Source organism: Quercus suber, unplaced genomic scaffold (assembly GCF_002906115.3).
Source record: "Quercus suber isolate HL8 unplaced genomic scaffold, Cork oak 2.0 scaffold_459, whole genome shotgun sequence".
NCBI lineage: Eukaryota > Viridiplantae > Streptophyta > Magnoliopsida > Fagales > Fagaceae > Quercus > Quercus suber.
This window is the reverse complement of record NW_027069910.1, coordinates 274,345-286,945: the sequence shown is the minus strand read 5'-3', so window position 1 is coordinate 286,945 and position 12,601 is coordinate 274,345. Positions and strand designations below refer to the sequence as shown.

General features: G+C 36.7%; 2 protein-coding genes and 1 long non-coding RNA gene across 5 annotated transcripts in view; all 3 read left to right on the top strand.

The window, feature by feature from the left end:
- The window catches only part of LOC111992630 (disease resistance protein RPV1), an 8,732-nt gene extending 4,041 nt beyond the window's left edge, over positions 1 to 4,691 (top strand). Inside the window, exons 2-3 of the mRNA XM_065762455.1 lie at positions 3,080 to 4,226; positions 4,324 to 4,691. Coding sequence (XP_065618527.1) covers positions 3,080 to 4,226; positions 4,324 to 4,608 — 1,432 coding nt within the window. The 3' untranslated portion in view covers positions 4,609 to 4,691. The remainder of the gene's footprint in view (positions 1 to 3,079; positions 4,227 to 4,323) is intronic.
- Positions 4,692 to 4,722: 31 nt separating this feature from the next.
- On the top strand, positions 4,723 to 8,351 carry LOC136062847 (disease resistance protein RPS6-like). 3 transcript variants are annotated; one of them, XM_065762456.1, is made up of 4 exons: positions 4,723 to 5,535; positions 5,640 to 6,758; positions 6,871 to 6,943; positions 8,307 to 8,351. In XM_065762456.1, the coding sequence occupies exons 1-2, from the start codon at positions 4,789 to 4,791 to the stop codon at positions 6,498 to 6,500; spliced, it is 1,608 nt and encodes a 535-aa protein (XP_065618528.1). In that variant the 5' UTR covers positions 4,723 to 4,788; the 3' UTR covers positions 6,501 to 6,758; positions 6,871 to 6,943; positions 8,307 to 8,351. The 3 variants fall into 3 exon arrangements, with proteins under 3 accessions (XP_065618528.1, XP_065618530.1, XP_065618529.1); XM_065762458.1 differs by lacking the exon at positions 8,307 to 8,351 and adding an exon at positions 7,863 to 8,300; XM_065762457.1 differs by lacking the exon at positions 8,307 to 8,351 and adding an exon at positions 7,456 to 7,856.
- A 4-nt stretch (positions 8,352 to 8,355) lies between these two features.
- On the top strand, positions 8,356 to 10,832 carry LOC136062850 (uncharacterized). Its single transcript, XR_010624591.1, has 3 exons — positions 8,356 to 8,489; positions 9,737 to 9,893; positions 10,151 to 10,832. It is a non-coding gene; the product is annotated as an uncharacterized LOC136062850 (long non-coding RNA).
- Positions 10,833 to 12,601: the final 1,769 nt, after the last annotated feature.

The window sequence follows — 12,601 nt, the reverse complement described above, 5'->3', positions numbered from 1 at the left end:
TAGTTAGTTTCCCCATAGGCTTGAGTCCGAGGACCATGCAAGGCCTTGGTTCTGTCTAACACTTGTCTTCTGAAGTAGTTAGTTTCCCCATAGGTTTGAGTTCGAGGACTATGCAAGACCTTGGCTCTGTCTAGTACCTAGTTCTTGAAATAGTTAGTTTCCCCATAGGCTTGAGTCTAAGGACCATGCAAGGCCTTGGTTCTGTCTAACACTTTTCTTTTGAAGTAGCTAATTTCCCCATAGGTTTGAGTCTGATGACTATGCAAGACCTTGGTTCTGTCTAGTACCTAGTTCTTGAAATAGTTAGTTTCCCTATAGGCTTGGGTCCGAGGACCATGCAAGGCCTTGGTTCTGTCTAACACTTGTCTTCTGAAGTAGCTAGTTTCCCCATAGGTTTGAGTCCGAGGACTATGCAAGACCTTGGTTCTGTCTAGTACCTAGTTCTTGAAATAGTTAGTTTTTCCATAGGCTTGAGTTCGAGGACCATGCAAGGCCTTGGTTTTGTTTAACACTTGTCTTCTGAAGTAGCTAGTTTCTCCATAGGTTTGAGTCTGAGGACTATGCAAGACCTTGGTTCTGTCTAGTATCTAGTTCTTGAAATAGTTAGTTTCCCCATAGGCTTGAGTCCGAGGACCATGCAAGGCCTTGGTTCTGTCTAACACTTATCTTCTGAAGTAGCTAGTTTCCCCATAAGTTTGAGTTCGAGGACTATGCAAGACCTTGGTTCTGTCTAGTACTTAGTTCTTCTTGAGTGCTTGGAGTGAGGGAGATCATCCTCAGCGTTGGGGTGTCTACCCTTAGAGTGACAGCGGCCTTGAGCTTGCTCCACCGAGAGGGGACCCTTCTTTGGTCTGGCTCCTTCGTCCGGCGCGCCACTTCCAATTACGAGGTGTCTTTTAGGCTATTTGAGTAACGCGCTTGACGCTTCGGTGAGCGAGGCGCCTCCTCATTAATATCCTTGCGGATTTATAAGGGTCCAGCGACTAGTAAGCTCCTTGGAAATTGGGTGGAGTTAATACCCCCAGTAATTCTTCCTTGGAATTTTGTGCGAGCTGGTTTTCACCTGTTTTTGCCCTCTATATAAGGCATTTTGGGGTAATCCTTTCTTCAAATTTCACAAACACTTAGGTTCAATAGGGGTATTCACAAACACTTGCCAAAATAGCGATTGGTGCCTGAGGGGATGGAGTGGCCTTAGGAAAGGGCAGGGTTGAGAAAGCCGAGCCCCCTTCAGGAGCCGAGGATGCCACCCCGATCCTGGACGACACAATGAAGGTGGGATAGGCAAAGGCCGAAGATCCTCCTTCTTTTCAACCTAGCCAGAGATGGGACTCCCCTTGCAGTTTGGAGGGGGATCCGAAAGGAACGTAATGTCTCTCCTCCACGTGCGGATATACTGGCCCTTCAAGCTGGTAGTGATTCGCCAGCTCCCGGTCGTTGTGGGACTGGGAGGGAAACTAGGAGAAACCTTGAGGTGGAACCGTTAGGCGCCACAACCTCTTCTTCCTTTTCTTTCAAGGTGCCGCAAGTGTTGGTTGGGGAGCTGTGGACGGTCTTACAATAGGCCTGTCTCCACCTCTCCCTCCAACACTTGGCTTGGCTTTAAAACATGCCTACCTAGGCCCTTCTCTTTTTCTTTTTCTTTTAGCTTCAGCACAAGCCTGTTTGGGCATTTACCTTCGTAGTTAGCTTTAGAACAAGTCTGCTTGGGCATTCACCTTCGTAGTTAGCTTTAGAACAAGCCTGCTTGGGCATTTGTTGTATAATGTAACCTTTCTTCACTTAATAAAGAAGTAGCCCCATTTCGTTTCCTTTACTTCGTGCATCTTTCATTTCTTTGTGATGATTGCCTTCTGAATGAGTATGTTGCCATTGTTTTTATTGTTTTTTTTTTTTTTTTTTTTTTGAACTTGAAAGAAGTGTTGTTATTGATCCTTCCGCACCAAACGTCGCACTTGCTAATCCTCAAGTCCTCCCCACAGACAGCGCCAATTGTAGGGACCCGGTTCGGGCACCTTCCTCCTGGGGATGGGTGGACCCGAGCCCAGGCAATCCTTTACAATAAATTTGTAGAGAGTGGATAGAAGGACTAGGCATTAGCGAAAGATACAACAGTTGGTGAGGGTTTACAAGATCAATAAGTGAATTTTGGCTAAGTGTTCTAAGGGAAAGTTCGTCCTCGGCCCAGTCTAAGGAGCTCTTCCCTTCGAACTAATGAATACAAGGGGTTGTATTTGAACACCCCGAATACTCCTGACCTTCAACCCGCCCCCCCCCCCCCCCCCCCTCCCCACCCAAAAAAAGCCCCAAACCCTTGGGGGTTCATTCTATTATATAGTCTTGTTTAGTTGATCGCTGCCGTCCACTTGTTGGTCATCTGAACCTGTGTCTGAGGGCTTGTCCCATCAGCCGCTTTCACAGGCTTTCTGTTAGTTGAAGTAACCAAGGCATCACTGTTCAATGGTCAATTCTCCATTAATGCGGCCAGAGTATCAGCAGTGCATATTTAATGTGTGGGTGATAGCTTCCTTTCTTCAATGTCGGCCGGCCGAGGACATGGTCGTCCTCGGCGATTCTTCTTGGCAGTTTGGGCCTTCCTCACTTATCCTCAGATACTACCTTGTCCTCGGCATGGGCCTTGGGCCTGGTATGGAGTGGGCTGTGCTTGCCAAAATTTTGGGCCCCACACTAAGCTAGTTAGCTATAGATTAAAGATGGAAATAAAAGAACTTAATATTAGATTACTTACCATTATTAATTAGGAATTTCACCCCTCATAATATTTGGAAAAATTTTAAAGAAAAAAACTTAATTCATTTTTTCTAAGCATGTAGTGAGATCCAGTAAGATAATGTTGTCATCTAAGTGGACTTTTAATGCCACTTCATCGCTAAAGCTAATTGCTACCCAAAAAAATGAATTAAATAAAAATTTTCAATCTGAGTTACATGTCGCTTACTTCATCTAACAACACTTCAACTGTGATGTAAAACTTAAACAACTTGCATTCAGTTTATCGTATTTATTTTTCATAGTCCAACTCGTTACATGTGTTAATTAAATGCTCTGTGAATGACAGTTGCACTGAATCTGAACTTGTCCAAAAAATTGTTGAAGAGATCTTAAATTCTGAATTCATTCAGATGCCATCAAATGTTGCTTCAATGCAGCTGGTTGGAATAAATTCTCGCATAAAGGCGGTAACAAAACTTTTAGATATTGAATCAAATGATGTTCGCATGGTAGGGATCACTGGCCTTGGTGGAATAGGCAAAACTACAATTGCAAAAGCTATTTATAATAGCTTTTCAAATCATTTCAAAGCAAAAAGTTTTTTAGAGAATGTTAGAGAGTGGTCAAAGACAAATCAAGGCAAAATCCATTTACAAGAGACACTTCTTAAGGGTATCTCAGAGGATAAGAATTTGAGGGTGAGTACTTTATATGAAGGAACCACAAGGATAGATAAAATTCTTCGCTTAAAAAAGGTTCTTATCATTCTTGATGACGTGGATAATGCCGACCAAATAGAAACATTGCTCGGACCATGTGAAGGCTTTGCTTTTCGAAGTAGGATCATTCTGACAACAAGAAATAAAAGATTGCTAGCTAATTATCGAAATGGGCTTTCAACCTATGACTATGAGGTTGAGGGATTAGATGAAGATGAAGCTATTGAACTCTTTCATAAGCATGCCTTCCCAAGTAACAAAGTCCCTGAAGATTATTTGGAACTTGAGAAACAAGCTATAAGATATGCCAAAGGCCTTCCTCTAGCTCTAAAAGTAATGGGCCGTGATTTGTGTGAGAAAACTATACATGAATGGGATGATGCGTTAGATTGTTATAAAACAAATCCTCTAGAAGATATTCAAAATATACTAAAAAGAAGTTATGAAGGATTAACTGAAAATGAAAAGAATATTTTCCTTGATATTGCATGTTTCTTCAAGGGATATGACATGAGTTATAATATGATTAAGGTTGCACTAAAAGCTTGTGGTTTAAACCCAATATATGGTATTCGAAATCTTATTGATAAGTGTCTCTTGACTATTGATAAGTGTCCCTTGACTATTTATCAATATAATTATAATTTGTCGATGCATAACTTATTACAACAAATGGGTATGGACATTGTTCGACAAGAAGCACCACAAAAGCCTGGGGAATGTAGCAGACTATGGTGTTATAAGGAAGCTCTTGATGTAGTAACTGAAGATATGGTATGTATGTTATTTATTTATTCTGAATATTATTTTTGTTTAAAGTTTATTAACTATTATATGTTTTGGTGATTCACTTACCCTATTGTTCAACTAGGGTTCAGATAAAATTCGAAGCATGATATTGTGGTCACCTAAATCAAAACTAGAAGAGGTGCAATTAAAGGCACAATTTTGTAAGATGAAAAATCTTAGATTGCTTTTGATTCGTAATGTACGTTGTTGCAATGGACCCCTTGAATGTCTTCCCAATGGATTAAGCTTGCTTGATTGGCGTGATTATCCATTTTCTTCGTGGCCACCAAATTTTTTTCCTAAAAAACTGGTTGTGCTCAACGTGCCTTTTATCCTATTAAAGGAACAAGTACCCAAGCAGGTATGATCATTAGCATTTATAAATTATTATTTTTTCAAAGTTTTTAATTTTTAATTTATTCATATATACTTCTTTAAAGCTTAAACCATGTTCTAACTTTCAAAATTTTTTCTACAGATTTTTTTATCCGTGACATATGTGGACTTCAGTGGGTGCAATCTGATTACGAAAATACCTGACTTATCAATGACCCCAAACATAACGAACTTGATACTTAAGTGGTGTACAAATTTAGTTGAGATTGATGACTCTGTGGGGCGTCTTGATAAGCTCGAAGTGTGGGACCTTGACCATTGTACAAAACTTGAAACTCTTCCGAACTGTCTCACGATGAAATCTCTTATATATTTTAATCTGGAAGGATGCTACAAGCTTAAGAAGTTCCCAAATATCTTGCACGAAATGAAAGGTGTTAAATATTTAATTCTTCCGGGGACCTGTGCTAATGAATTGCCTCCGTCATTTACGAATTTTATTGGGCTTAAGGGCTTAACTGTAGGATTATCTCATACAGGAGAGGCACATCTATCGGGTATCATCTATAATTTACAACATATAGAGTGGCTTACTTTTGATGGCAATTTCATATTTCCAAAGAATGTGGAGATTGATAGACAGCCAATGTGCAACTCTCATGGTTGCTCTTCCAAATGTGTTTTTCCAATGTTGGAAGGACTACGTTTTTTTGGCAATAAAATTTGCTCAGAAATAGAATTTATTTTGAATTATTGTTGCCCCCTCACATTGGAGGTGTTAGAAATCCACAAAAGCAAAGTTGTCACCCTCCCAAAAAGCATGAGCAGATGTGAGAGATTACATACGCTTTATATTGAAGGTTGCGATGAGTTGCGGGAAATCCTAAGGCTTCCGCATAGTATGAGACTTTTAGCAGTAGAAGCTTGCCACTCGCTGGATTTACAATCATTCATTCAGGTATATCTCTCTCTTAAAGATATTAAGAAACTATTTGTGTTACCTTCACAAATACTACATGATTTGCTAAGATGTAACTTATTGAATTTGCTAATTGCATGCAGCTGCTTCCAGAAATCATAGGGCTTCCACCAAATCTACCACCATGTTTAGGTGTAACAAGCCACATGTTAATGTTTCCACACTCATCTACAAAATTTCTTGAGAGTGAAACCGACCTTTGTGAATATCGTTTTGAGGTAACAGGAGATAAGAATGATATTCCAAATTGGTTCAACCATCAACTGGATGGAGATTTAATATCATTCTCGATTGGTCCCGAATTTCCAACAATTGCTCTCTGCGTTGCTTTTGAACTACAAGATTCTTGTTATGATTTTGATTGTTATGTCTTCGTTTCCATCAATGGTAGTGAACGAATGTTTGAAAGAACATCCGTTTACGTGGAGAGGAGCTTTGGACATCTTTTTTTTTCCTGTAGACCTCAGAGCTCATTGCAGGAACAATTTCGGGACTTGAAACTAAGTGATCGGAATCATCTTGAAATCCTCTGCGAAACTTTCCCTCATGGTTCTTATGATCCTTCATCCAGAGAAATTGCTCCTATCGTTAAAAGGATAGGAGTCCATGTAGAATGCAATTGCCCTCCTCCTCCTCAAAATCCCAGAATCTACGACAGCAAAGTTGTCACCCTCCCAGAAAGCATGAGCAGATTTGAGAGATTACATACGCTTTTTATTTTGAATTATTGTTGGCCCCTCACACTGGAAGAGTTAGGAATCTACGACAGCAAAGTTGTCACCCTCCCAGAAAGCATGAGCAGATTTGATTTGGGCTCGTCTTCAGTGGCCCAGCCCATAGTAAAAAGAAAGAGTAAAAAAAGAAAAAGAAAAGTAAGGCCACGTTTTGGAACGTTGTTTAAACAACAATTTCCTTTGTTTAAAAAAAGAAAAAGAAAAGTCTGATTTGTTTAAACAACTCAACTCAACTTCAAACTCAGATCAGATCAGATCAGATCTGATCGAATCCAATGGCTATCACTTTCTCAGATCTCCACACCGAATCAGGCCTCGAATCTCTCGACGAGTTTCTTTCAGGAAAATCCTAGGTTTCCGGAGACAATCTCACCAAGGATGACATCAAGGTATACGCTGCCGTTTTGGTGACTCTTTCCCCAATGTTTGCAATTGGTACGACGCCGTTTCTTCCCAACTCGCTGCAAGGTTTGCTTTCGCACACTCTCTCTCTCTCTCTTTTATTTATTGCAAATTAAAATGTGTTTTAATTAATTTTTGGTATTTGTTAATTGTCAATTGTTGTTGTTGTTATTGTTAGCTTCCCTGGAAAAGCTGTTGGAGTGAGAGTAGGTGGCAAAGGTGCCCCAGTTGTTGCTGCTCCTGCCAAGGAGGTATGCTGTGCACATTCACAAGATTGTAAAATTTGGATAATTTTACAATCTTATGTCAGAAATTTGGGGGTTTGAGTTATAACATGTGGTAGTTGGTAAAACTAATTTTTTCATTACTGTTGGGTTTATTTGGAATTAGTTGAAGTGCTAAATTTATTGTCTTGGAGGATATTGTGATTTTGCTTTCGACTCCAATCAGTTTCCACTATGGGAGAGAATGGGAAGACTCTTGATTGGTCTGTTCTTGATGGTCCTTTTATTTTTATTTTTTGCATTTAAGTAATTGTAATTTATCAATTGAACTGTTCAATGGGAAATTGTTCTTATCATTACAAAGATGCTCTAAGCCGTAGATGCAAACATTTGAGAAGGCAATATAATGAGAAATTTAACCACTGATATTATGTCTAGTATTCTTATATCCAATCTTGTATCATTAGAACATTTGTTGTTCTTTATGCTGCATCCTTATGCTTCTTCATATAGAAATTAATATGTTCTGAGTGTTACAGATTATTGTTGCATACAGTGAAGGGGTTTTTGATGGAGATGCAATGCAGATTTTGACAGTCAAGACCCCAATGTGTTCTATTATAGGCATTTAAATGATCTTTTGACTCGACTTTTTATGTAAAAGTCTTTTTTTTTTTTTTTTTTTTTAAATTGTGTGCAATGATTCTTCTATCTATTGAGAAACCTTATGCACGAATCGGTATTTGCCAGTTGAACATGTTTTTAATACATTTCTGCTTAATTTGTTTGCCTTAAAACTCATGGCTACACCTTTATTTTTTCCTTCAAATGTTGCAGTCTAAGAACTTACAATTTTTTTTAGCGTGCAAATTCTTCATTTTATAGTCATTTACATGATCTTTTCACTTTCTACCATCAATGTATAAGTCTTTCTTTGTCTTTGCAGGCTGTGGACTTGGTATAAGTTTTTTTAAGGTCTATTGGACAATTTAATTGACTTGATCCATTCAAAGAAGATAACAAAAGAAGATAACAAATGAAAATAGAAAGAACATATTTGCAGTTGGTGGTTCTTCTTCTTCTTTCTAAAAAAGACAAATTCTTGATGAGAAATAGTATATTTGTAAGCCTAATTATAACAAACAACAAAGAAGCAAATGTACCCGTATTTATTTATTTATTTATTTAATATTATTAGTCATTGTTTCCAGCATAAAGAAAGCAACATTTTCAAAAGATCAAGCAGGGTAGAAAAATATAAAATAAATTAAATTCTATCAAATATATCTTTGCTCTCTGCAGTCTGCCCCCACAAACAATCAAATTTTTGGATGTAAGTTTTGAAGGTCTCATTGTATTTTCTTCTTTCTTGTGTATGTTGCATGTTTAGGCTTCATTGCACCCTGGTGGAACTATTACTTTTGAACACCGGAATNAATTGGAAATTTAACTGAGCTTGGTTATCTTAGTTTTCTGCTTCTTTGCATTGAGACACTTCTGCATTAAAAAAGAATATGGGTTCAAGTGAATTGGTTTGAGCAGAAGATGAATTGGCAACTTTGTAGGCTGTAAGGTAGGTTCTCTTCCCATGTGAAATTAACTTTATTAATTGCTGCAAGGATCCCTGTTTTAGGCTGCTTGGAATTTGATGATTGAACAAATATGGACTTTAAATTCCATCAATATAAATATATATATATATATATATATGGACATTAAATTGAAGTGCATTTAACTACTTATTTTCTTTCTTTCTTTAGTATGCTGATATAGGTGGTTTATATGTACGATAAATTGAAGTGCATTTTCCATTTTTGTGTTTGATTTCATTCTAAGTATCAGATCAAATATTTGCGAAATTGTAGAAAAAAAGACGTTATTTTGTCTAATATATTTTCTTGTCCTGCCCTAATTTAGGCTTTGTGGAAGGGGGTGCCCTTTCTCAGATCCCAGTTTTTTCCATCCTAAATAATTCCCTTTTTCAACTTTCTTGTTGCAAAGCTTTAATTATTGTTTTTTACAAATGCATTTGTAATCATGTTAGCAAGTCAGTGATATAGATGGTGGAGGAGCCCTGTCTATGATCTATTTGTAATCATGCATTAAGACAAGTTAACACTTAATGTATCTGCTTCTATTTGAAGTTGAAATAAATCTTGTTCTTTTGCACTAGCTATGTGATTTGCTCTTCTCTTCTATTTCTTGTAGTTCAATAGGCTAGACATGATCTTCATTAAGGGACCCTTTTGTATGCTAATTACCTTTGATTATGTACCCAAATTGAGTGGCTTGATTTTCTGGTTTAAGTTATTTGTGTGATTTATGTAGTTCTCAATATAATGGTGTTTAAAAAAACTGAGAGTCAGATTTCAATTCAGTTCAGGCAAGGATTATTAGGAAATGACTTACCATAAATTTTTTTTAAAAAAAAAAAAAAAAAAAAAAAAAAGACCTATTAGATCATGAAGATATTGTCAAAGTTGTGTACAATATTCTTGTACTTTGTTATTCAGGTATCACTTAGAATGAACGACATCTGTGACAATATGTACACAAATATGGGCAATTGTATCATTTGTTTGTTAATAGATGCTATATATGCAAAGATATCTAATATAAATATAATAAAGCAGAAACATCTAGTGAGGCACTGCCATGATTTTTAACTGTTTGTGAAATTTAAGATTTATAAGATAAAATAGTATGGTTGTAGAGGAGGGTGGGGAGGGGGCAGGGGGGTCAAGACGGGGAGAAAGTAGAGCAAAGCCACAAAGTTCAAGTCATTACTCTAACCTGTATATATTGCTGTGGTTCTTTTAGGTGAAGAGAATGATCAATCCTTTGCCAATAATGAGCTTAATGAAAGAGTATACAGGCATTACAGGTGTCCTCAATTAGAATGGCTTTTCTTGGGATGAATTTGCAGAACAGTGGCACTATGGCAGCTGATGTTTAGCTTTGGGAAGCTTATATCAAGGTGCCATTCTATCCCATTAGTAATTTTTCTAGGATAATGGGTTTTCCTCTAGTTATCACTAAAGAGCACCCTAAAGCATAGCATACAAACTTGTATTTTTTTTCCCTTTGATGAATTAATATTAATTTTGTATTCATTCAGTATACTGAATGTTTTTGGGTAACATGGGATGAAGTATATACGATCATATGGATTGTATAATAATCAATGAACTGGATAATTTTGTGTAGCTTTCGTTTAAAAATGACATTTTGCAGGAACATTCAGATGCAACTGCATACAAATATAGGGGATCTCATATTTCTGATGTGTGCTTGGTTTATGGTAATGAAAGTCAGAATGGAAGATCAAGTTGTTTGGACATGAAAATGGAGGTCAACAATAATGCCCTTTGGATGGGATTGACGGTAACTTGGGATATGCAATATCCAGCTGGGGAGCTTGAAATATCTTATCAGGGGAAAATTGGAAGTTTGCAACTTCTTAAGCCTCAGCATGTTCTCAAAAATTTCAGAGATCACCAAGGGAGAGATACAAGAAGCACTTGAGGAAAGGCCATGAGTAGTCAAAACAAATGTGGGTACTGAGAAGGACAAAGCCTACAATTGAATAGATGTATTGATACAACACTTCAAATTGTTCCTGAAATAGATGAGAAGCTCTTTTTGGAGGGTTTTTGAACTCTTAGAAGATGAGAGAATGGCCATGAAATTTGCAACGAGGAAATGGTTATTGAGAAAGGTTTGACAGGACATCTATTTTGCTTGTCAAATTGGGATATTATATAGATTTGGTTCCGGAGTTTTGTCAATGTAAATAAGATCCAATTTTAGAGTAAAGATATTTTTGGAATAGAATTTCTTGCGTGATTTCATTTTTATACCTATACCCAAATCATTTTCAAGTGTTAAAGGTTTTAATAAGAAGTCAGTTTGATTTTGTTGGGAGTACTTGCAGTTGCATGGTGATGATTACTTTCTTGCTTCATTGATGAAAATGTAACTAAGTTTATATTAAATATTAACTTTTCACTATCATTCTTTAAGCTTGAAACTTGTGATAACCCAAAATCAGAAGAGAAATGTAATTGAACGTACTTTCAATTACATGTACATTAATTTACTTTTTAAGGCATCCTGTACTTATAAATTAAAAAATAAAAAATAAAAAATTAGTTATTCATCTTTGATTAAATTATTTTTAGGTGGTTTGGGCTCAACCCCCAAGTGTGCTTGGGCTCATGTTTGTAGAATTTTTCCATCTCTTTTATTCACTTTTATTCACTTAGCAATGAATAATTAATAAATGGGTAAACTACAAGTTTGGTCCCTGACTTTCATGTTGTATATCAATTTGGTCCTTAGTATTTCACATGTGTCAATTTAGTCCTTACCCTTTTGATATTGTATTAAAATAATCTTTACCGTTAAGTGATGGATGGAAAATACTGACGTGGTTAACAGTCAAAATAAAATATTATTTTCATGCCACATGAATTGCCACATCATCGTAAACTTTAAAAAGAAAAAAAAAATAGCATGGACTAAAAACCTAGAACTTTCTTTTCCTTTACTTTCTCAGGGATCATTTTGGGGTTAAAAACCCATACTGAAAACTCAACTTCATTCATTTTCCCAAATTTTCCCAGCAACCAAACATGGAAAAAAACAGAACTTCAAAGCTCATGGAACCATTCTTAAATCCCCATTCCCAGATTAAACAATAAAACTTAGCATGTGGTGGAGTGGAGAGCAGCGGCGAGATTTCTCTATTTAGTCCCTACTATCTTTATTCAATGGCTAGTCATATGGAGGAATTCTGTTGGAAATCTACGGCTTTTAATTGATATTTGTGTGCAGTCACTTGCCGATGAGAACTATGGTTTCCTCCTAGCTAATAATTCATATACAAACTACGTTTTCAATTCTTTAACAAATCACCTCCCCAAACTCCCTCACAATCCTAATTCCGATTTTCTCAACAACAAGACTTTCCCACAAATGGAAAAGCACCGTCAATGAGGTCCCACCCCACCATCCAAACATGCTGAGTTTTTGCTGTTTTAATTTGGGAATGGGAATATCATGAGCTTCAAAGTTTGTTTTTGTTTTTGTTTTTACATGTTTGGTTGCTGGGAAAATATGGGAAAATGAAGGAAGTTGAGTTTTAAGTTCTAACCACAATTTGGTTACCGAGAAAGCAAAAGGGAAAGAAAATTCTGGGTTTTTAGTCCATAAATTTTTTTATAGAAATTTCTTATGATGTCGTTGCAGTATATTTGGCATGAAAATATAATTTTATTTTGACCGTTAGTTAAGTTAGCATTTTTCATTCATTACTTAATGGCAAAGATTATTTTGACACAATACCAAAATGTTAGGGACTAAATTGATACATGTGAAATGTTAGGGACCATATTGACATTTAGCCAAAAGGATAAGGACCGAACTTATAATTTATCCTTAATAAATAATACTACCAATAAACATTAGATATATGAGTTCAATAAACATTACGCCGCTTAGTGTAAACTCAAGTAGCAGAACCAATGACTGGATTGGATGCTATAATATGGAAGTACTGGTAAGAGCCATTTCAAAAAAAAAAAAAAAAAAGTACTGGTAAGAGCATTTGCCTTGGACTAGTCAATGGGAGAGTATTTGCAGTGGACTAGTCAATGGGCTAGTCCAGCCGAAATATGCCTAGAA

What these genes read in the sequence shown, in the direction of transcription:
- LOC136062847 (XM_065762456.1), top strand. Translation starts at nt 4,789, where the DNA reads ATGACCCCAAACATAACGAACTTGATACTTAAGTGGTGTACAAATTTA. An exon ending in ATTTACAATCATTCATTCAG is followed by an intron (nt 5,536 to 5,639) that starts GTATATCTCTCT and finishes AATTGCATGCAG; the next exon opens with CTGCTTCCAGAAATCATAGG.